This window comes from Lagopus leucura, unplaced genomic scaffold (assembly GCF_019238085.1).
Source record: "Lagopus leucura isolate 7727_CA_CO unplaced genomic scaffold, USGS_WTPT01 Super-Scaffold_100015, whole genome shotgun sequence".
NCBI lineage: Eukaryota > Metazoa > Chordata > Aves > Galliformes > Phasianidae > Lagopus > Lagopus leucura.
In genome coordinates this window covers 10,151,786-10,173,553 of record NW_024962269.1, presented here as the reverse complement: position 1 = coordinate 10,173,553, position 21,768 = coordinate 10,151,786, and the positions used below count along the sequence as shown (strand labels likewise).

The following is a 21,768-nucleotide window of genomic DNA, read 5'->3' as shown; positions in this document are numbered from 1 at the left end:
CCCTCCTTGCTCTCTGCAAGGAAGGATGGGGCTCCAGCACCTCTTCTCCCAGCAGCTTGCTGCAGTAATGAGCCCTGCCTCCCCAGGGACTCCTAGCTATGGAGCCTGGGTGTCCAGTCCAGCCCCCTGCTCAGTCCTGCCCCACACCCTTTCCTGTCCCCTTCCTGGACCTGGGCCAGACATCCTGACCATGTCACCCTGGCAGCATCCCTGCCTGCATCACATCCTTCTCCCCTCACCACTGGTCCTGCTCTGTATGTGCCCTTCCCCAGCACCAGAACCGAGGATACCAAGTCAGCCTGAGTCACTGGGTGCAGGTCCTGCTGTTTGCTGATGGGAAGAAAGACTGTGGGACAGGCCCAAGAGGAAGAGGAAGATAGGTGCTTCCAACCAAAAGTCAAGATCATGCGCAGGCATGCAGTGACCTTGCCAAAGCTGCTGTGTATCTACAGGGATATAGAACTGACATGTCTCATCGTTTCCTGGTGGTTTAACCACCTTGTCCTTTTGACAGGGCAAGCTAAGCTGGTGCTGTGTGGACCAGGGCAGTGCCTTGAAATGGTCACAGAGAGCGGGCTGGAGAGCTTGGCACTACAACCCTCAGCTGCAGGGTTCATGTCCCCTCCTCCAGCACAGGGCTTCCTTTAGTGTTATATTAAACATAGCTTTCCTTTTTCTGTGGTTTTGAACCATGTGTTCCTTCCCCACGAGCCAAGTCCTTCAAACGCATCCCAGCTCCTTCCTCTGCCTGCAGATCCGAGAGAGGCCTGTCAGTCTTCCAGAGATGAAAGACTGCAGCCCAGGCAAGCTGCCCGAATTTGCTGATGGCATCTAATTGTGGCCTGCAGGCTGAGCAAGCAGCACTGATTTCTGTGTTGATTAGGCAATAATTTGAGTTGATTATTATTTCTTGTTTCCTTTCTTCTCAAACTGACAAATGGCAGAAAAATGCTGGGGATGATCCTGAAGAGACTGATGGCTACATAAAATCACTGTCAGATCTCATTTGGGCCCCATACAGGGCTTTGGAAAAAGCCTTGGAAATGCAGATCAGGTGCAAGGAACACTTCTCTATGGCAGAACAACAAGCCAGCAACAGGCGTACCATGTAGGGTCATCTGGGAGTAGAGCAGCAGGTAAGCTGTGCTGCTGCTGAGCTGAGCTATCTATGTGACTTTCACTGGGCATCCCATTACCTGTGATTTCTGCAGGGCAGTTGCAGCTGTACACACTGAGACCTTCAGCCAGCAAGAAGCTGAACCCCAAGCAATACTGAAGCTCTGATTGCCAGAAGCACTGTTGATAGTTGTGTGTTCTCCTAACATCCAGGACCAGACTTCCACCCTGCCCTGCAGCAGCTCTTAGAAATCTTGAGATAGGAGACATAGAGACACAAAGGAGCATTTTACAACATAAAGGAACTTGCTATATCCTGGTAGCATAGTCACTAGCAATTACACTGTATAGTTACATTTCAGCAGAAGAAACCACACTGCAAAGCTTTCCAATCTGGGTTCTCACTGAATTGGTGATGTCTCCCAAATGTGCAAAGCCCTGTTTTGCAGAGTCCAGGAGGATCTGCATGGGCCACCTGTGGCAGTAGCTCTGTCCCTGCCTCCCTCCCCAACTGCAGGCAGAGCACAAAAGATAATAGCTTTTCCACTGGCCTGATAGTCTCACCTTGCTGCACTGCCTTGCATGGCCCCTTCTTATCAATCTGCAGATCATCACCATGCTTCTACTGGCCTGTTGGAGCTGGCATGCTCTGCTGGTTGCTTGCACTCAAGACTCACCCCTCACCTGCTTGTACCCATAATTTGGGAACCTCTTTCAGTAGCAGCTACTCTCAGGCTGCTTGAATGGGCAATACTGGAAACTCCACATCAGGGTTGTCCCATCACATCCAGCATCCATAAAACGAGATTCATTGCAAGCTTCCCCTCCCTCACAGCAATTAGCACCATTGAGATTCAGCCACCACCACTTCCCCATGAGTATGTATGTGACTGTAAATGAATCTGAGAGGCGTCTTGCGGGGGGCCCCCCCCCCTCCAAGATTTCCTAAAGAAATCAGCTGGGTTGTGCAGGGGACTTGGAACAGGTCTATTTGTCCTTCTGATCTGAGACATGGCACTGGGCAGGTCCCGGTCGCCTTGGGAAGGCTCTGGGTGAGGGTTGTACCGTACTGGTCCCAGCTGGGTCTCTTCCAGTTTCTCAATTTTATGAGCACTAAAAACATTTGAGAGGCATAAACACAAAATCTGAAGTGTGCAGAAATCCCTCCCTCTTGCCCGGAGCACTCTGGGCAGTTTTGCCCAGGAGAGGAGGGCATGGGGACTCCTTGGTTCACTGCGAACTGTCCCAGCAGATCTTATCACCGCCAGTGCTGGGACACAGGCACTGGTCCCAGAGGTGACCTCAGAAGGTATGTGCCAGAGATCACCCTTGTCTGGAGGGAGAGTGGTGGGACATATCCTGCTCCTTCCTGGATTTATGCTGGAGCTCATGCTGGCAAACAGATGGCAACGGATCTCATCCATTAAGGAATTTGCCTCAATTGCAGGCAATCACAACACCGAAGCCATCTCTGCGGTCTTTAATGTCCAGCAAGCACATCCAATCCTCTCAATTTCCTCCTCCATAATTAGGAGCAAAAGAACAGCAGCCACTACCAGCAGTGCTGGGCACACAGCATGGGGAAGGTGAGGGGATGAGGGGAGGATCCAAAGCTTTCATGCAGCACTGGGCAGTGCCCAGGCATCGTGCAGCATCTCAGGTGACTTCTTTCTCGTGCAGGTCCTTGAGAAATGTCCTGTAAGCAAAGCATTTGAGGCAATCCAAAACAAAACCTTCTGCCTGGCTCGGCAGAACAGAAAACAAACTTTCCTCTGGGGCTGAAGAGAGCGTTCATACAGCAGGAGATCAGATCTTTCATTTAGGTGTGGGGTTTTGTACGCAGCGAGGCTTGCCAATAAATATCACTCAGAAACATTGGTAAAAGGTCACAGTGGATCAAGAATTTTCTAAGTAAAAGCAAAAATAAAACCAACTGGCAAGCAAACAAACCAACCAACAAACAAAAACCCCAAACCAAAACTTTTCAAGTCAAAGTGCCAACCAAACGTGAGCCCAATCTACAAATGATTTTTCTGGCATCCTTCCCTTCTTCCCATGAAACTGCATTTATCAGCAAGTAAATGATTGCCCAGCGAGAGTCCAATGACTCTGCTGGAAAGAGAAGTCAGTGGTGTCCTTGGGGAGAGGGCGGAGAGGGCGAACGATCCAGCGAGCAGCAGGGCAGTGTGACAAGGAGTGGTGTGAGCAGCTCCAGCTGCCAAACAAACAGGTTCCCTGGGGCTCAGCTATCTCCTGTGGCTTTCCTGAGAGCTGGAGCAAACACCTGGAGCGGGAAGGGAGGGAGCAGCACAGGGAGAAGGGAGGTGGCAGTCACCAGAGCAGGGCTGCAGGGTGCCACACTGGGAACTGCCACGCTGTCCCCATGCCCTGACTGTGTTTCTGGTCCCAGGCAGCCCACGGTAAGGCGGTTTCGGTCACACTGTGCTGAGTGTCCTGGAGGCTGCTGGGACGTATGCCAGCTGCCAATAGTGGCAGCGACGGCTCAAAAGCTCTTTGTCAGGGCTGGCACATGCTAGTGATGTATGGGGCTGAGAGCAGCCCCAGCACGGCTCCTGGCCCACAGGACAGGACTTGGGCAAGCCAAGGAATGGCTCTGATGCCAGCAAGGGAGCGCTGGGGCTGGAGCCAGGCCAGGTACCCTGGGCTGCCCACCTAGCCAGCATCCTTCCTTGCTCTCAGTGGGACAGCCCCAGCCCTGTTCCAACTCATTAACACTGCTCACAAATTTGGAACCCACATGAAGGCCTGTTTTAATTCTGCAGCATTCTGTGCTTAGGATCGATCACAAAGCAGCACCCCCAAACAGAAGCGCATTATTTATGTGTGGCTGTTCACAGATCGGTCCTTGCAGTTTCTAATCGGTTCCACTTTGCTGGGCTCGTGTGTTACGGGTAGAAGAGACCAGATTTGACACGGACAGCTGCTGTCTGGTTACCACCATACCCACAGTTTGGTGTGTGACCAGCCCCGAAAGAACCTAGAGGTCACTTACAGCATGCTTCCTAGGCCACTTATGGGGTACATTATCTCACGTGCGGCAAACTTGTGCCTAAATTGCCGTTTTTTCACTCATATTTGTGATCAGTTGTCTATATTTCCCTGTCCTTGGCAGACTTTGAACTCCCCTCTCTCAGGCTGTGAACCCGAGGTTTCTGTTTTTTTCTCCTCAGCCGACCGCTCCTGTTGCTTTATAACAGGCGCTGGTTCTGGGCGGGCTGCTCGAGCCGGGGCTGCAGGCGAGCACCGCGAAGCTCCCATCGCCCCCCGAGGCCTCAGCAGCCAAATCTGCCCGAGAGGAGGTGACAACAGTGACGTCACGGTCACGCGCTCCCTCCCACCTTTAAATTTTAAATTTGCAGCAGCGACCAATCAGCTCGCTCGCACCACTGGCCCCACCCCCCTCCTCAATGCCTCACGGACAGTGGCCAATGGAACGCCACGCTCCACCCCGCTGCGAACGGCCGCTGGCCAACGGGCGGAGAACTCCTCTCCAATGGCCGCCCTCGCTCCGCTCTTCCGCTCCGCCCTCAGCTGGTGGCGAGCGGCGCGGGCGCCTCACCGCGCAAGCGCGCTCTCCCCACGCTGCGTCAGCGGTCCAATGAGAAACGGGAGCGGAGGGGGTGGGCTCGAGGCGGTGGCCAATCAGAGCGCGCGGTGAGAGCGCGCGAGCGGTTGGAGAGGATGATGGCGGCGGTGGGCGCGTAGGGGTGGCCGCTCCGTGAGCGGCTGTGGGCGGGCCGGCCCGCTATGGCGTGCTCACCCAGCGCCGTGTTCTTGTTGGACACCGCCAGCCCGGGGCAGCGGGAGCGGCTGCAGCTGTGCGCCCTGCGCATCCTCAACCACCTGTGCTGCCGCTTCGGCCTGCCCCGCCTGCGCTGGGCCTACCGCTTCTTCGACTCCCTCGGGGGTCGCGGCGGGGCCTCGCGGGGCGGCGGCTTCCGTCCTCCGGCACCCCGGGCCTGGGCGCGCTTCGAGGAGGAGCTGGCGGAACGGCTGGTAGCTCGGGGTTCCGCCGCGCTGCCCGGCCCGGCGACCCGCCTCGCCCTCACGCACAGCGGCCTGAAGGAAACGCTCCTCGACTTCCAATGGGACCGCCCCGAAATCGCGTCCCCCGCCAAAGCGCCCCGCGGTAGCGGCGGGGCTGGCGGGGAGCTTTCCCCGAGCGACGGCTTCATGAACGCCGTGTTCCTCTTCTCGCCGTGTCCCCGCTCCAGCCGGGAGCTGCGGCAGTTCGTGTCCGGAGGCGGCGCGGCCCCCGCGGGGCCCCCCACACTACTGGAGGTGGCCGAGAAGCTGCTGCCCCGCAGCGTCCGCGAGCTGCTGGCTGAGCAGAGGATCATGCTGTACTGGGTGGACACCGCCGAGAGTTCGCAGGTGAGGAGCGAAGGGAGCGCGGCTCTTCGCTGCGGTGCCGATAGGCGTTTGTGTGCCGTCCTCCCGTTGGTTCTCAGTTGAGTGGGGGAGGTGTGAAGGGTCTTCGCTTACTGCTGAGTGATTCTGTTCTGCGCGAGGCTGAAAACGAGGAGCGATGATCCCTGTGGAGGTTGAGCTGTGTCAGCAGTTTATTGATGGGCTGTTTTGTGCTTGGAGTTGGGTGGAAGTTACAGGTATCCAGAGTGGTAGCCCAATAGTTCGAGTACCGTAATGCTAAATTAAAAAGGCCACGCTTGAAAATACCGTTTACACCTTAATTCAGTGGCAGTTTTACCTTCGTTGGATTTCTGAGAAAGTTCAAGTCCCTGAAAATACTTAGAAGATGCTGCATTGAGGTACTCTGTATGGATTTCTTATGCTGGTTCTTCTAAAATGATGCAGTGCAGTCCTTGTTGGTTGCTTGTATGGATGTAATCTCACTGTTATCATTAGAATCATAGAATCAGAAGGGTCATTTAAAGATCTAGTCCACTTCTCCTGTAATAAACAGCTCAGGTGCTCAGCGCCCAGTCTGGCCTGATCTTGAATGTTTCCAGGGGTGGAACATCCACTGCCTCTTTGGGCAGTGTTAACTCGAGGCTTTTCTGTGTCTTCATTTCAGCTGATTAAATCCCCAGATCACGATGGATACTGGATAATGCTCCAACTGCTCCAGCAAATAGGAGGCACCATTTTGCCATCTGAAACCTTAGTGCAACGTCCAAGTCACCACAGGGCAGACCTTGCTGATGTCTTTCTCAGAGACTCGGGTTCCCCACTGCCACAGACTGTGCCATGGACAACACTTCTGCCATTGGACTCAGCCTTAAACAGTTTGTTTTCAAAGCCCCCTGTATTTCGTGCAGTGTTCCCCCAACAAGAAGGGACGTTATTTCTCAGCATGCCTGGTAATCTTTCTTCTTTTTCTAAGACAGTATAATTGGTCTGTGATGTAGAGTTCTTGATGAGCTTCTGTTGTGAAGAGTATGTATGGCAGAAACTTCAGGTATTTAAAGACCTGTTTTTTTATTATGATTAACAAAGTTATCAAGGTGCTCTAATTGCTTTCATACCAGAGTTATTGGTCTGCATTCCTCGTCTGCTCTCTATGTACCCAGACTTTGGGGAAGCTTAGGAGTCTGATGAGCTCTTTGCACACACCTCTATAGTGTGGGTCCAGCACTCTTTTACATGCTTATTTCAGTGTCTTCAATATGGTTGAACTAAAGAAACTAATTGAAAGGCCTGTCAAAAGAAACAGATTACCTTTAAAGCAACATGTTGTGTGCATCTGCTCTTTCTTTAGTAGGCCCTTTCTGCACTCTTCTCTTTCGTGAGAGAAGCTGGAGGGAACTCACTGTGGATCTCTGTGATGTTGCAATTCATCTTCCTTGCATTGAAGTTCTCTTCACATAGATGAGAAATACATTTTGTACTGCTCTAGACTTACATTTTCTTTTACCCTTACACAGAAGGAAAGAAGGAAAGCTGTGCTGTGATTCTGGAACCTCTAGCCATGAGCCAAAGACAACTGCATTGTCCACTCAACATCATCCTGAAAGGCAGCACGATGAGCTGGAACTGGATGCAGGCTGTCAGCTTTCTCACAGAGAGCTGGATACTGAGAAGCTCTGAGACTGAATGCACAGAGCAGAACTGGTTCCATCAGCTGCTACGGAATCTAGTGATGAAAGAGCTGCACATGGTAAATCTTTCTCTTTGCCATCAGCTAGGAGCTAGTTCTAAATGAACTGTGTCAGGAAAGGTGACAGTCTCACATGTCATATCAAGACAATAGCAGTGGTATTTGTTATGCAGCAAGTTGGTCATTTGGAGCTAAATTAGAACATCCATCTAATTAAGTCTCTGTATATTTCTAGAAAATGTAGATACATTTTCTTTTTGAATGTAGATTGCTGAAGTGTCTCAAGCTAAATCTTCGTGCCCCTGCACTGCTGTTTTATCACCACTCTCTGAGAGTGCTGCTGTCCTCGCTCTGCTCTGTGCTGAGAAGACAGCTGAAGTTCAGCGGTGCAACCTTGAGGGAGCTGTAGTGGAGACCTCTTCCCAGGATGGTGCTCTGCACCTCCCGGATGTTGTACACAGTGTGTTGAGTGAAATCGACATGGCAGTGGAAGACTCTCTGGCTACTACAGGTAGGTGTTAGGAAATGCAAAGCAAGTCTTCTGTTCATCTCTAGATCTGATTTGGGGTGGAAGACTCTGGTGCTTATGAGTTCGTTAATGAGTTATGAGTTCCTTAATGAGGAGCCTCATTTCTTGGGGCTTGTTTTTTTTTTTTTTTGTGGCTCAGGCTTTGCTATACAGAAATCTGCTCTGATGTACTTTACAGTTTTATTGACAGTGTTAGTTTTTATTGGCTTATAGGTAAAGCACAGCTGCACATGCATGGGTGCAGGCTTTTATAATGAGGGTTCCTAAAAACTGTCACGTGGATCATCCCTGGCCAGTCAAATCTTTACAAGTGCTTTCAAGATAACTGCATTTGGCTCACCTGTTTTGTGTTGTTGTGAATCTTATGAGTCTCTAAGCCTGGCGAGTAAACTACCCCTCCATGAGCAGAGCTTTGGGAACTGCTGCCTTAGAGCCTTTGTGAAGGCCAAGCTTTCTACCATTTCATTTAGAGCTTTGTTCTGATATTTTTATTTCTCTATTCAGAAGAAAGTCCTATGCCAGAGTGGGTCAAACGAGAGCTGTGCAGTACGGAGGGCTGGCACCCTTCAGTGCTTGAAGCGTGGTATTCTTCTTCAAATGCTTGTGGAGCCAGCTCAGATCTGATGGATTCATTCAGGTACTTTTCTGAAACAATGCTATGCTTCTTTTCACTTTGGTGCAGTCCTTTTAAGATTGCTTTTTGTTTTTCCTCAGTGTTTCCTAGGTAAGGCTTTTAGGCTTTGGAAGAATACTGGCATGTGTTACTTGTGGTATAGAATTGTTTTCCCTACTGCTTGGATGTAGGAAAAACAGGTCCTGTGGAGTAAGGACAAGTAGTGTGCTTTCTTCTCCATTGCTTTTCATACCTGTATTGACTTGTCCTTGTCTGCAGACTCCTGCAGGTTCCATGTACTAATGTGAAGGATGATGCAGACCAATCTGAAGTGGAACTTTCAGAAAGTCTGTCTGAGCTGTACCAAAGAAAATCAAGAGAAATATCTGCTGGAGCAGGAAATAACAAAAAAAGACGTATGTACAGTGTGGGGTTGTGTGTATTTTGTCCAGGAATGATGATAGAGAAGCCTTAGTGCATAAACCATAGTGCTCTGTGCTCAGGATCTCGAGTAGTGGCATGCTTTAGGTTTTGTCTCCATTTTAAAGGCAGCGTAACTTACATACCAGTATTACTGTTTAGAACAATCCAAATGACTCCTAAATGCAGGGTGCTCGGTGACTGGCAGATCTGTGAAGAGAGCAGAGAGCAGAGCTCTGCAGTTTCACTGGTTCTTGGAACAGACTGCTGCAACTTCTGAACATTGGAACACTTCTACTTCATTTGAAAGTGGAGAAATTTCAAATAAGAGTTTCATTGCTTTTTAATGTACAAACCAAAGGTGCATATGAACTCATCTGATGTATACTTAAGTCAGCACAAGATTTCTTTCCTATATATACAGCTGCCAATTCTACTTCATAAGCAGGGCAAAAGCCTTCATCTGCTTTTGGCTTTAAGAACTTGCTGCCTCCTGTGCTGCTTGTACATCTGTTTTATGGAGAAATAAAAACCTTCTAGAGTGTGTTCTTAACTATTGATTACTTATCTTGCTTGACTGCAGTGCAGAATTCTATGTTGTGTTCTATCTTGATAGAATAGTTCCTACCCCACCCAGTGTGTCTGAAATTCCCTTCTCGTGGTGTTACAGGTGGGGTTCCTCGGACTCCAGTCAGGCAGAAGATGAAGACCATGTCCAGATCCTTGCAGATGCTCAACGTAGCAAGGTTGAATGTAAAAGCACAGAAGTTTCAACCTGATGGTATGCCAGCAGTGAGCGAAAAGGTTCCACAGAAGCTTCCAGCAAAAAGATTGGATGAGAAGTTGGAAGGGAAGGAAAAGGCACTTAAAACATCAGTAGGTGTGTACTGACTTACCCTTTATTCTGATGTGGGGTAAGGCTTCTCCTTGCAGCTGCACAGGGCTGGTGCTGTGAGCAGTGAGACATTACAGTAGCCTAGAAGCTTGGTGAAATGCTTGGGTCTGAAGTTTCTATTTGTTCTGGAGCTAAGACCACTTCTGTTAGTGTTCTGAGCCTTGCATGTGTATTTGCATCATGACCTGTATTCTGTTCTTCAGCTGGAGTTAGTTTATTTTTTTTCTACCAGTAATGTGTGGTAAGCTGATATTTGGTTGACGTGGACCATTTCCCTTTCAGACTTGAAAACTGAAGAGGAGCTGCAGTCTCACTTAATTAGGAGCTATCAAAAGGTGGTTGCTGAGGAAGTGCTTTCATCTGTGTGTGCACAGAATATGATCATGGCCATTAAAAGGTTCTTGAAAATACAGGATACCAAAGAGAAAGAGGTAGGTAAGAACACGTGAGCAGAGCTGTTACTGGTTTGAGTATGAAGCAGCAAGGTCTTTAAAACTACTTTTCCTTCAGTGTAAGTTATTTATATGCACACTTGGTGAAAACCATAACAAGTTGTTCTATCTGTGCTGAATCAGTAGTAGAAAGTATGAATAAAGAACACAGGGTAATCCATTTCAGCTAGTAGTTTACACCTCTGTGTAACACATTGAAATAGATTTTTGTTTCCCCGTACATTGACCTCCATCTGGATTTTCATTTCATTTAAAGACAGCGTTTTCAAAAAAGAAAATTCTTATAAGACAACTCTTAAAATATGGTGTCTGTTTTTGCTTTTCATGGTTAATCTAGGCAGATTAGTTCTCCAAGGGAGAGAAATAGTCAAAAGTATTTCAGTTTGAGTAGTGTTATGGATTGTAGCTGGCTTTAGCTAGAATTGGTAAGATTGTCACTAGTCAAAGCAAGTGCTTTCAGAGACAGATCCATAGGTACTGAAAGCCTGAAGCTGCAAGCAACCCTGTGCCTCTTGTCATTAGGCTGTATGTTTTTCTACACCTTGCATTGTGACTTTACTACTGGAAGCAAGAGAGAATTCCTTCCTTGAAGGAAGAGAACAAAATTAAGTTGTTCTAAAAAGACTGGGAGAAGAGAGGGGTGGGAAGAACCTGTCCTGCATACAAGGAGCAGACTTGACGTTTTTGCTCTAATTGTGTGTATCTGCAGGTCGCCTGTGTGGAAAAAGTCAGAAACCATCTCCTGAAGACAAGCAAGTTGCTCAGACAACAGGATGGCTCAGAGAAGGAAACCAAAGTCAGAGAGTATGAGACACCCTACTTCCTTTAACTCCTGAGATGCATTGGAGTTGGTTGCACTTCTCAGTGGTAGCTTTTTTGTGCAAGTGAAAATACTTACGGTGGTGAAATAGAAACATTAAATGCAAATACATGTACGTTATATGATAAGCATTGCAGCCTAAAGGTAAAATGTGGCATCTCTCCTGCTGCCAAAAGAAGTGCCAACCAAATTATGCTGTCCAGACCTTACTGCTTTATGAGCAATTGTTTTGGGGTAAATACCCTGTTCCCACCAGGAAACTGGGCAGTAAATGACTGCTTCTTTTCTAAGGTGTCGACTTCAGGTTTTTTTGCGGCTTGAGTTGTGTCTTCAGTGCCCTTCACTGCAAAACAATGCTGATGAAATGGAGCAGCTGTTAGAAGAGGTAAGTATACTGTAGAGAGCAGGAATATAGACCCAGGACTTGTAATTTTCCCCTGAATCTATTGTGACATTCTATGTTCCTTGCTAAAAACGTGGTGTTGACAACTGTTACACCTTAATCCTTTTTTCCACTTGATGTTCTCTTCCAGATGACAGATATGCTGCGCATTTTATGTCTGACTGAAGACCCAGGGTACCTTACAAAGTTCTTAGAGGAAATACTGGAATTGTAAGTTCTTTGGGGTGCCTTGAATGTTACTGGGTACTGTGGGTTTTGTCACATACCTTTTTTGAGAGAACAGCAATGTACAGATTTGATTTGGTGTGTTATTGTGATGTTGAGGGTTTAGACTATTGTTTGCTGCTAAATGTAGCTAATGAGCAAGTAAACTAATAATGCTTTATGTTTTGAACTGATGCTTAAAAACAAAGCTTTGGTTCAAGCCTTGGGGCTGTTAGTGTTGACTGTTTTGTTGGTGATTGTATTTGATGTGGGTTCTCTGATGTTCTAGGTATATGAATTCTATACCAAAGACCCTTGGAGATCTTTACTACAGTCTGGGTACACAAATACCCCCAAAGCTGGCTGCAGTCCTGCCTTCAGACTTCTTCAGTGATGATTCAATGACTGTGGATAGCAAATCTCCAGGCCTTCCACCATCTTTATCATCAGTCCTAACTCCCACTGCTGTTTGCCTACGCAGTGAGAGTGATCAGCTGGAGGAACTGCGCACTCGATCTGCCCAAAAGAGAAAGTAATAATCCCAAATAAGGGAGCCAGCTGGTTGTGATCTGACCTGTGTTGGTGGAGCTATCTGAACTATAGCTCAATCATTCTGATTTCTGTTGCTGAAAAGCTAGTTAGGGTGAGCGCATGCTTGCTGAGAACTCTGAGCCTGAGGAACATAGAAAGGACTCCTGTTTTTCACGTTAATTGCTTATTGTTACTGTGTGCTTATCGTTAGTGTGAACTTGGTGGGTTCTGTGTGTCTGCTCTATGCATTAATAGAGTTTGTAAGTCTTCTGTAAGAGGAAGAGGATGTTCCAGTATGCACGAAGTGACCCTGTATCACTGAAGTTAAGACTGAGATTTGCTGTGGACCTCTGTGGTGGGGATCCTGTGTTCATTTCTGCAAACTATGAGATGAGTTTTAATACCAACCTTAAAGTTAGCTACAGCTGTTTATATTGCAGATGAGTTGTAATGTAGGCGAGGTACCGCCACAGAGAATTTGCAGTCTGAGTTCAGGTTAAGGCTTTCTATCTCTGGAGTCGAGCCGGTGTTGAATCGTCAGTTAGATTGATAACTCCATTTCTGATCTTATTTTAACTGAATCTTTGTGTAACTTCTAAAGGAATAATGTATTAGCCAGACACAGGAGCATGACAGAAGCATCGCAGAACTTGCGTCAGATTGAGATTCCCAAGATAGACAAGAATCTCATCAGAAAGGTAAAACTCTCCCAGAAGCACTGTGGGTGGGTTGCTCATGCAGGGGTGTAGCAGTGCTGTGAAGTGACACGAGTGCAAAAAAAGATCTTGCTTTGTAACTCAGTAGGCATATAAGAACTACTGAGGAGTCTAATTTAATTATCACTGTTCTCTTTATTTCTAGGAGAGCTCACGTTCTTACCTTGCTACTGAGAAATCCCAACCAATGCCTTTGCTGCAGAAAGAAGCAGTGCAAGGTATATTGACTTCTAGCTTTTCTGTGGAAAGAAAAGATGTGCGCCTTCAGCACATTATCCCTGCATCCCTGTAAATTTCAGTGAGCTGTGGTGCAATCATGCTGAAGCGTGCTGGAATTCTGAAGGAAGTTTTGCTGAATTTTGAAAAAAAGAAAATAAAATTGAGAGTTAAAAAAGTAGTTGTTTTGTGTGCTTACACACAGCAAACTTGTATCATGAAAAGAAAATGCCTCAGGTCTTCCTTGGTTCTTGCAATTATTTCCATCTATTGGAAAAAAACATTGAGGACAGGAGAAAGCGTTTACACCTGGAAACACATCTCTCCTCAGAATGTTTAAGAGAATTAAATCCTGTATGTGTTCCCTGAGCCCACGTGTACTTAATCTGGGTAGCATACTTTCTGCTGGGATGCCTGCTAATAGCATATTCCTGTAAAGAATGAATAATATGAGCTTGTAGGAAGTCCAAGATAGATTTAGGGAAGGACACATTCTGGTAATAACTATTCCAATAATAATAAACTATATTCCAATAAACTATTATATTCTTATATTCTATATAAGATAAGAATATATAAGATCTATTCTTATAATTCTTATATTCTAATAAACTACTCCACCTCAAGACAAAAAAAAAAAAAGCCAAAACAAACCCAAACAAGCAGCCCCTCCCAATGTGCCTAATTTTTGTAGGTTTTTTTCCTACACTGGTATCTGATCCCTGATTGAAATATGTCTTTTTTTTCCCCTTTTAATTTCTTGCTTTCTCTCCTCGCACAGAGGTTACGAAGGTAAGGAGGAACCTCTTCAATGAAGGGATGCGTTCACCATCCAAAAGAACTGCAAAGAAAATGCCCAGAAGTCAGTCAGTATCTGCTGTGGAAGGCTTAAGATACAAGTGCACTGATGAAGGGGCTAAAGGTAGGATATGGCTTGTAGGTGTAGAACAGCTATAAGAGCTGCATTGATAACTAATTTGTGCATCCTTTTCAGTAAAGGAGAAAACGTTTTGGATCACAGTTGTTACTGTATAGTGAATAGGATGGTTTTGAAACAGAAACCTACTTTAGTTAGAAGTTGATACACCTCTCAAATGAAATGTTATAAATAGTTACAGAAATGATGTGTGAATGAAGGATGAGGAATGAAAGTTACCTCAGTAGGCCTATTATGTCTGTCACATCAAAGTCAGTACCATTAATAAATAATACTGAAGGAGTAGGGGATATATTTCAGAGTCCAGTATGTATAGCTGTGATTATAGCTTGTGAGTGCTGGGGGGCTGATACACAATGATTCTGTATTGGCAGGCATTCTTAAGCTGAAACCCATGTGAAACTACTTGTTCTAACTGCTTTATAAATATGTGCTGTTATATCCATTGCTTCCATTTATTTACTTCTGTTCTCAAGATCATCACAAGTTACTGACCAAGAGAGTTGCAGAAACACCACTACATAAACAGGTCTCCAGGAGACTGCTGCATAAGCAGATTAAAGGCCGGTGAGTAAGCTCTTAATTTCTTCAGTAAGTGCTGGATGTTTAATTAATGGCTATGAGCACGAGAACCAGCTCTCCTTTCTGTGGTCAAAGTGTTGTTTTCACCTAAGGTAGCAAAGAGAATTGGTGGAGGCATGTCCTGTTGTATGGCTGTGGGGAAAATCTGCTTGCTTCACTGTGTGTCCAAGTACTTTAATTCCTGCAGCAAGGTGCTGTTTAGGTTTAGTTTCTGCTTTAAGGACCTCCAAAGAGAAGGCCTGTGCTGGAATTTGTGCAGGTCAGGCTAAAACTTGTGTTTACTTCCATTTAAAACTGCTACTTCTAATACAGCTAGAAAGACCATAGTATGAACTTTACCTTCTATTATGCTAATTGCTGAGATGAGAGTACCTCACAGAGCAATATGTTGCTGTAGAATATGGTTCTGCTTCTCAGTTTTCATGGTAAATTTTGTTTTTGTAAATGTGAATGGTTTGAGTCCAACATTGTGTTGTTTCTTAAGGTCATCTGATCCAGGCTGTGAGACTGGTGTTGTAGAAGAGTCTCCAGAAAAAACCATAAGTGGTAAGCACTAATTTCTTTTGTTTGTGAAAGGTGTTCTTGCTGTGTTGAAGCACTCAAAGCACATTCATCCCATGAGCTACAATTTAGATAATGCACAGACAGGCAATACAGCATTACTATTGGTGGAGCACAACATCCCCAGTTATCTAAAGGATGGGTATCAAGAGGATAGGGCCAGGCTGGGCCCTAATAATGCTCTGATTTCTGTTGTAACAAGCAAGTGTTCTGCAAAAAAGTTGGCTGCTGCTGTTTCTTATGTGCAGGAAGGAAGAAGAGAAAGAGTATAGTTGGGTAAATAGGAAAGTAAGTCTCTAGTAAAAAGAGACAGGAGAACTAATTTTGTAATCTGGATGCTACTTGAACCGAATATGGATTTTTCTAGTATTCCTTTTGGTGTCATTGCTGGAGGGGAAGGGAAGTAATCGTGACTTAGAGGACAGAGTGCTGTGATTCGGAAGGAGGCTTGCATGCATTAGCATTCCAAAGCCCCTGAAAGCTGAATCTTTTCACACAAATGCCTCAGTATGTGAGATGTTAAGCATACAAAAGCTGCTGCTTAGAGCGTGCCTTTTTCCACTGTGATCTGTTCCTAAAGATGTCCCCATCATTGAAGGAGAAAGAAGGCTCAGTCTGTCATATTACATTTCAGAAGCAGGTTTAAGAAGAAGTCCTCGCATCAGACAGCTGACTTTGAATAGGACCCACTCTGGTGTTTTCTATTCTGCTGCACAGTCCAGCTCACAGAATTCACAGCAAGTCCACTGGGGACAAGAGGAAGAGCGCTGTACTCAGCAGGATGTAGCAGGTACCAAATGGATTTTGAGTAGGCTTATATTGCTGCTTTGAAAAGCTGACCTGGATACCTCTAAGTTTGATTTGATTTGGCTCTACAACAGACTGTGAGGAGCTAAGAGCTATTATATAATGTCATCTTTAGGCAGGATTAGTAATATTTGAATTGAGTAATATTAGTATTGAGAATTAGTATTTGAATTGAGAATCTGAATTTGGAGGATGGAATGGCAGCTTTCTCTATAACAAATAATATACTGCCAACTTAAGAAACTAGTCAGGCCTGTCTAACAGAACATCACTGATTGTCAGTCTGCATTCCTTAAATGCAGTGAAATCCCTGTAAAATGTGGGACAGAAATCCTAAAGCTACCTTCGGTCTCTTCTGGCAGCGTAAAGCAATGACTGATGGCATCTTTGCAGACTTTCTCTGTAGGATTTATCAGCTATACATGGTGACACTTAGTTCTTTATATCATATCTACTAGGATCCTTAGTTATGAACCAAATTTTTCTGATGCTATGAGCTATAAAACAGAATAGGAAGCTGAGCTATCTAGGTGTTTTTTTTTTTCCTCTAGAGCACCCCTCCTATGGATGATTATTAGATTGGAAAATAATTCTACTGAATCTTAAACATCAAGCAAAAAAAACCTGCTAGGGCTGTGAGAGGCTACCTGTCCTTACACTGTGAAGTGATTGAGACAATTGTTTGAATGGTACCATTCCACTTTTCTAGGTGCCAGGCTGCATTCTGGGTGTCCAACTCCCAAGAGATTTTTTTTTGGTGCAGTCATTGATGCGTGTAGTCCTGCAGTGAAGCATTCACCTGGAAGGAGGAGAACAAGAAAAGATTCCTTGAACTTAGAAGAGCTGACTAGCTGTCAGGTAGAGACAAACACTTGCTTCTCTCTCTTTCTTCAATCTGTTTATTCTATTAATGTTTAGTGGGGCTTACGTGTCTTAAACTTAGTGCTTCTGCAAGTCTAACAAAACAGTTTACTTTTTATTCACTTCTCAAGATTTGGAAGAATAAATAACAGTACTGGAGCAGAACAAGCTTAATTCTTTTTTATTTTTCTCCTCTCTGTAGACTCCTAGAAAAACACCTCGTAAGTCTGCACAGAAACTACTGAGTTCTGCCAGCAAACCGCCGAGGAGATCACCTCGTTTTCTTCACAGGACACCACAAAAGGTGGAGAAGATTCCCAGCAAAAGTCCAGCTGCTAAGCAGACTGTAGCTAAGTGTTTGGGAAAGTACTTTTCTCATCCTGTACAAAGGATCAGGTCACCATCTGCGTTAACAGAAGGCAAAAAAGCTTGCTTACTGCAAGTAACTAACGACTGTCCTCCAGCTGGAAAACTGTTATCTTCCTACAAAGATACTGGTTTACAGGTGCCAGAACACAATGAAATACTGAGCACTGTGAATCCTTTATTACCTCTGCAAGACTCAACTCCAGCTGCTGCTTCCTTACCTGACACCCAGAAAAGCATTTTTGCAGAACTACGAACTCCAAGACGTTCCTTGAGATCCGTCTCCAAATCAGTGTCTCCAGTTGGTGCTCGGAGGGAAATCCTTCCAAGAGAAATTGAGATGCAGCCAGAACTGACGTCTGAAGCCATGGAAAGTACTCCCAGGAAAGCTGAAGATTCAGGTTCAAAACTCTCAACCAGCCCGCTGAGTGATGTAGAAATGTCTCAGCTCACCATGAAACTGGAATCTCCCTTCAGTTCTCCTCTCTCTGAAAAAGCTACAGATGTTTTAGCAATCAGCTCTCCTTCCCACACAGAGACTAAGGAGTCTGACAGGGAATTTAACATGCCTGAAAAATCTCTTCTGAAATCTCCAGGTGTCAGTGGCTCTTTGCTGGAGTCCCCCCTTAACACTTCCAAGCAGGCCAAAGGTGAACCAAATTCTGGAGGGAAGAGCCAAACACGGGTGTGTGAAACACCTTCCAAAAGTAAGGACAGTCATCACAGTAACAGTGATGGTTCTTGTTCAGGAAGCCTCCAGTTCTGTAAATCCCAAATTCCTGGAAATACCCATGTGGGGGAGAATAAACAAATGGATGCAGTGGCTCAAAACTCTTCTCCGACGAAGGAAAACTTGGAAAAGCATTCTTCTCCAGAGCTGTCTGCTGGAGAACATATGCTGGATGCTGAGATGGAATGTGAGCCATCGAGTAAGGAGGGCAACTCCGGTGTAAGCACCTGTGACTCCTTCTTAAGCAGTTCTCAAACAAGCATCGATGAATTGGAACCAGAAACTCTGCAGAAAGAAGAATGTACAGGGAGAAAGGCACCGAGTCTTAAGAGACACTCCAGATCTGCCCGCAGTGCCTCGCGTCGCCTGCCTCAGTCAGCTCCTGCCTATTCCTTGCGCTGTACTGCAGACAGGAGGCAACGGGAGGCTGCAGCGCGGATGGGAAATCCAGAGCTTCCAGCCAAGTTCTCAACTCCTAAACTTCACTGCCAGCAGCCTTCTGAGAGCTCAACGACTTATGAAGTTGAGCTTGAAATGCAAGCTTCAGGCCTGCCCAAACTTCGCTTTAAGAAAATTGGGTCTTGCTCAGCATTAGATGTTCGATCTGAAGCAAATGTTAGCAAACCCAAGGGAGGGGAAAGCCCTTTTGGTGATCTTGCTATGACCTGGTGCAGCAAACACCCAGGAAAACTAGCAGCTGCCTGTGTTTCACCCTCCTGCTTTCGCTCTTTCCACGGTACACCTGGGAAGGGTGGAGGGCAGACCTACATATGTCAGTCGTACACCCCAACAAGCTGTGCTTCTAACACCACTTCCCCGTCCCCCTTGGAAGCAGAAGTTCCCTTGACTCCTCCAAAGCTGAAGGGGAAGACAACTCCTGATGCTATTAAGGACTGGCCTCGGAGAAAGAGAGCAGCAAGCAGCACTGCTAATAGTAGCTGTGGTCAAAGTGAGAAAAATGCAGATGAAGCAATGGCAACAAGCAGAGAAGGAAAACTGAAGGACTTGGAGAACTGCAGTAGCAAAGTAATGTGTGGCTTTGGAGAGTTTGGACTGGAGGGGATTTACAGACTGCAGGATCAAGTGTCTCCTAATGACACGGAACCCAGAGATGAAGAGAGATCTGCCATGGGGGCTTCTGGCTTGACATCTCGTAAGCGAGTCTTTACCCATCTATCACCGGAGAAGGAGAATCATGAGGCCAAAAGAGCTTGCACTGCTAAGTGCAACATGGTTCTCAGTGCCTTTTCCCCAGAAGAGGGCAACAGAAACAAAGCAAGGACAGACTCGGTACTTCCTGAGAAGCCCAGAGCGTGTTTGCTTCTAACTCCTGTGCGGCGCATTTGCAGAGGGGATGATGATGTCTTCCCTTTGTCAGGTAATTAAGTGGAACAAGTGACACTACTGAAATTCAGAGTGGGGAGAAAACAAAGACAACTGTTTTGTCTGACTGTCTGAGGGAGGCTAAGATGGAAGGGGAGAGTGGGTTGCAAATGGAATGTAAGCTAATTATGTGGAGAGGCTGATCAGGTGTGAGGAGTTCTGTTGTCATCACCTGTGAGCATTTAATCAGTGGAATAATAATTAAGAGGCTACAAACAGGGAAGAGTGGGAGGCTGGAAGAATTGAAATATTAAGAGCTTGGTTTTGTTTAAGGGAGGATCTCTGTTACAACCAAATGCTGTCTGTAGGAGGAAATACTGGAAACTTGAATGGGGGAAAAAAAGATGCTGTAAGGTAGCTGCAGTGCTCAGGATGGAATGGAAACCATGACTTAAGGGACTGGCAGCACTACACTGCAGTATGTTTTGAAAGTTAGACTGGGCAGCAGATTTGAGTTTATGTGGATATTCTTGGCTGTTTCTGCCCTGTTTCTATCCCTCACTGAATACAGCTGTCTCAAGTCTAAAGCCTCGACTTCTTCAGCGTAGATCAGCGCCTTGGGGGTTGATGTTACATGATGTTGGTATTTATTGGTGCTCCAGTTCTCCCCTGGGCCTGTGGCAGTGTAGCTGTTGAAAGCATGTATCAGAAACCTTTGCTCTGTAGCAGTGATATTGTATCAGGTGTTGAAGTTTAAGCAAGGTCTCTGCTTTTCGTTTGTGCCTGACCTTGATAAAGCTATCTCTTGGAGCAAGGCCCTGTGAATTTCAAATACTTCTAAAACAGTATTTATTGTCAAGAACAACCTTCAGCTTTACAGAGGACTATGGCAGATGGTGTTTTATAGTCATTGTGTGCCCTGAAGTGCCAGATCTCAGTGTCTTATCTCTTAGAAGAAAAGTTTTGTTCACAGAGGGCAGTGCCTTAGGTGTTACAACAGGTATCACCAAAAAAAAAAAATGAGTGAACTTGAAGGCAACATTAGACCATATTCAAGGTGTGAAATAACAGCCGTGCTTAACCTCGAGTTGGTTCTGTAGAGGACCATCTGTACCTGCAAACCTTATTTTTGCATTTACAGACTGGCTGTAATGGTGATTTTTCATTCAGGACACTTGAGCTGTGAGCAACGATACGTTTAGTAAAAGTAGAGTGCTTGCCTACTAAGCTAAATCCTTCAAGAGCTATTGCAGACATCTTTTGGTGGCAGAAATGCACTGTGCTAGCCTGGACTATGCTGGGGATGAATACCGAGTATTGTGCTGATGGAAGCTTCAAGGCAGAGTAAGGGCTGTGTTTGAGACTTGACTGAAAGAGCTCTTGAGCAGTCAGTTTGCTGCAGTCTGTCACTGTGCTTCTCCAGGTGCCACCCCTCCAGTGAAGAGCTCTCTGTGTGCCAGCAGCCTCCTGGCACTGACGCAGTCTCCGCTGCTGTGTAAGGGACAGATGCCGCCATCTCGGAGAAAGGGTGTCCAAGGTAACCTCTGGTGCTGGAAGGAAAGGCTGGGCTGTGCTCTGCGTGCCTACAACTAAGAGAGAACTAAAGCAGGCTGTGCTACGGGTTGTTCTTTGTGCAGAAAGCGTGTGGGTGTATTTGCCATTGCTGTGTTGTACCGTGTCTATCTTGCATGCTTCCAATAAGCTTTGCGTGAGCTGGGAAGTTGAGGAGGGTGAGGCATAAGCAATGATCAAAGAGTAGCTTAAGAAGTGCAGCGTGCTGATCCTGTCTGTGTTGGTTTTCTTGGAGTCACTGGGAAGTGAGTTGTAATAAATTGTGGCTTTAATTTCATCTTTGCATTCTGTAGATGAGGAATCTGATGACCTTGAAGTTCTTACCAATCAGGAGCTGTCTCCATTCCACAGCATGGCTTCCAGGAAGCGTTCCCTCAGCAGGACTTACTCACGGAAAAGGTTGCTGAGCTGAAGTCTGGAGCCAGAACACTATGGGAAGTACTGTGTTATGTGAGCTGTGCAGTATGGATTTCTACAAGGAACTCTTATTTGGTTCTGGCCTGGAGCTGTCTGCAGTGGTGTGAGATGGGATGGCAGTGGAAATAAGGACTACTCTAAATGTTTTAACTTGAATCGCAGCATCTCTCCACCCTTTCTGGCTCTTCTCCTGTGTATAGTTAGTAGTTGAGTTCTGCAGTGAAGGGTTCAATCCTGCTAGGTAAGGAGGGGGAATTGTCACTCTTCTACTTTACTTATAAAATAAACTGATGTGGATTCTCATTGTGTCGCTTCATCAGAAATCTGGCTTGTCTCATCCTGAATCCAGGCATGGCAATTCTGAAGCTTTTTGATTGGTTTTAAGGCCTTCAGGGGCTGATGGTGTCAAATGGAACTTGCTTTTCATGCAAAGGTATTTGCTTCATGGAAACCCTATTTGTTCAGAGAAGGAAAGCTGGCTGTTTCCTTCTTCAAGTGGAGGAATAGTGTCCTGAAGTGATAGGTGCACTTCTCTTATGAGCTTTGGGAAGTATTGAGCTCTAAGACTAATTATTTCTGAGAAAGTAGGATGAGTTTTCCCTTTCTCTACTGAATATC

The 21,768-nt window shown here is 46.0% G+C and overlaps 1 protein-coding gene across 2 annotated transcripts; it reads left to right on the top strand.

Moving 5' to 3' along the window:
- The first annotated feature begins 4,850 nt into the window (after positions 1 to 4,850).
- On the top strand, positions 4,851 to 21,453 carry TICRR (TOPBP1 interacting checkpoint and replication regulator). Of its 2 annotated transcripts, none has more exons than XM_042876199.1 (22): positions 4,851 to 5,511; positions 6,173 to 6,458; positions 7,023 to 7,255; positions 7,463 to 7,706; positions 8,229 to 8,361; positions 8,617 to 8,753; positions 9,428 to 9,637; positions 9,935 to 10,083; positions 10,814 to 10,908; positions 11,216 to 11,309; positions 11,458 to 11,537; positions 11,821 to 12,063; positions 12,664 to 12,760; positions 12,924 to 12,996; positions 13,776 to 13,916; positions 14,408 to 14,498; positions 14,998 to 15,059; positions 15,712 to 15,864; positions 16,591 to 16,739; positions 16,945 to 19,216; positions 20,585 to 20,698; positions 21,027 to 21,453. In XM_042876199.1, the coding sequence occupies exons 1-22, from the start codon at positions 4,885 to 4,887 to the stop codon at positions 21,143 to 21,145; spliced, it is 5,802 nt and encodes a 1,933-aa protein (XP_042732133.1). In that variant the 5' UTR covers positions 4,851 to 4,884; the 3' UTR covers positions 21,146 to 21,453. The 2 variants fall into 2 exon arrangements, with proteins under 2 accessions (XP_042732133.1, XP_042732132.1); XM_042876198.1 differs by having other exon boundaries at positions 15,709 to 15,864.
- The last annotated feature ends 315 nt before the right edge of the window (positions 21,454 to 21,768 follow it).

Excerpts from the sequence above, each read along its gene's own strand:
- TICRR (XM_042876198.1), top strand. The coding sequence starts at position 4,885 with ATGGCGTGCTCACCCAGCGCCGTGTTCTTGTTGGACACCGCCAGCCCG. Across the intron at positions 9,638-9,934 it reads GGCACTTAAAACATCAGTAG|ACTTGAAAACTGAAGAGGAG; the intron begins GTGTGTACTGAC and ends TTTCCCTTTCAG. Across the intron at positions 10,084-10,813 it reads AGGATACCAAAGAGAAAGAG|GTCGCCTGTGTGGAAAAAGT; the intron begins GTAGGTAAGAAC and ends GTGTATCTGCAG.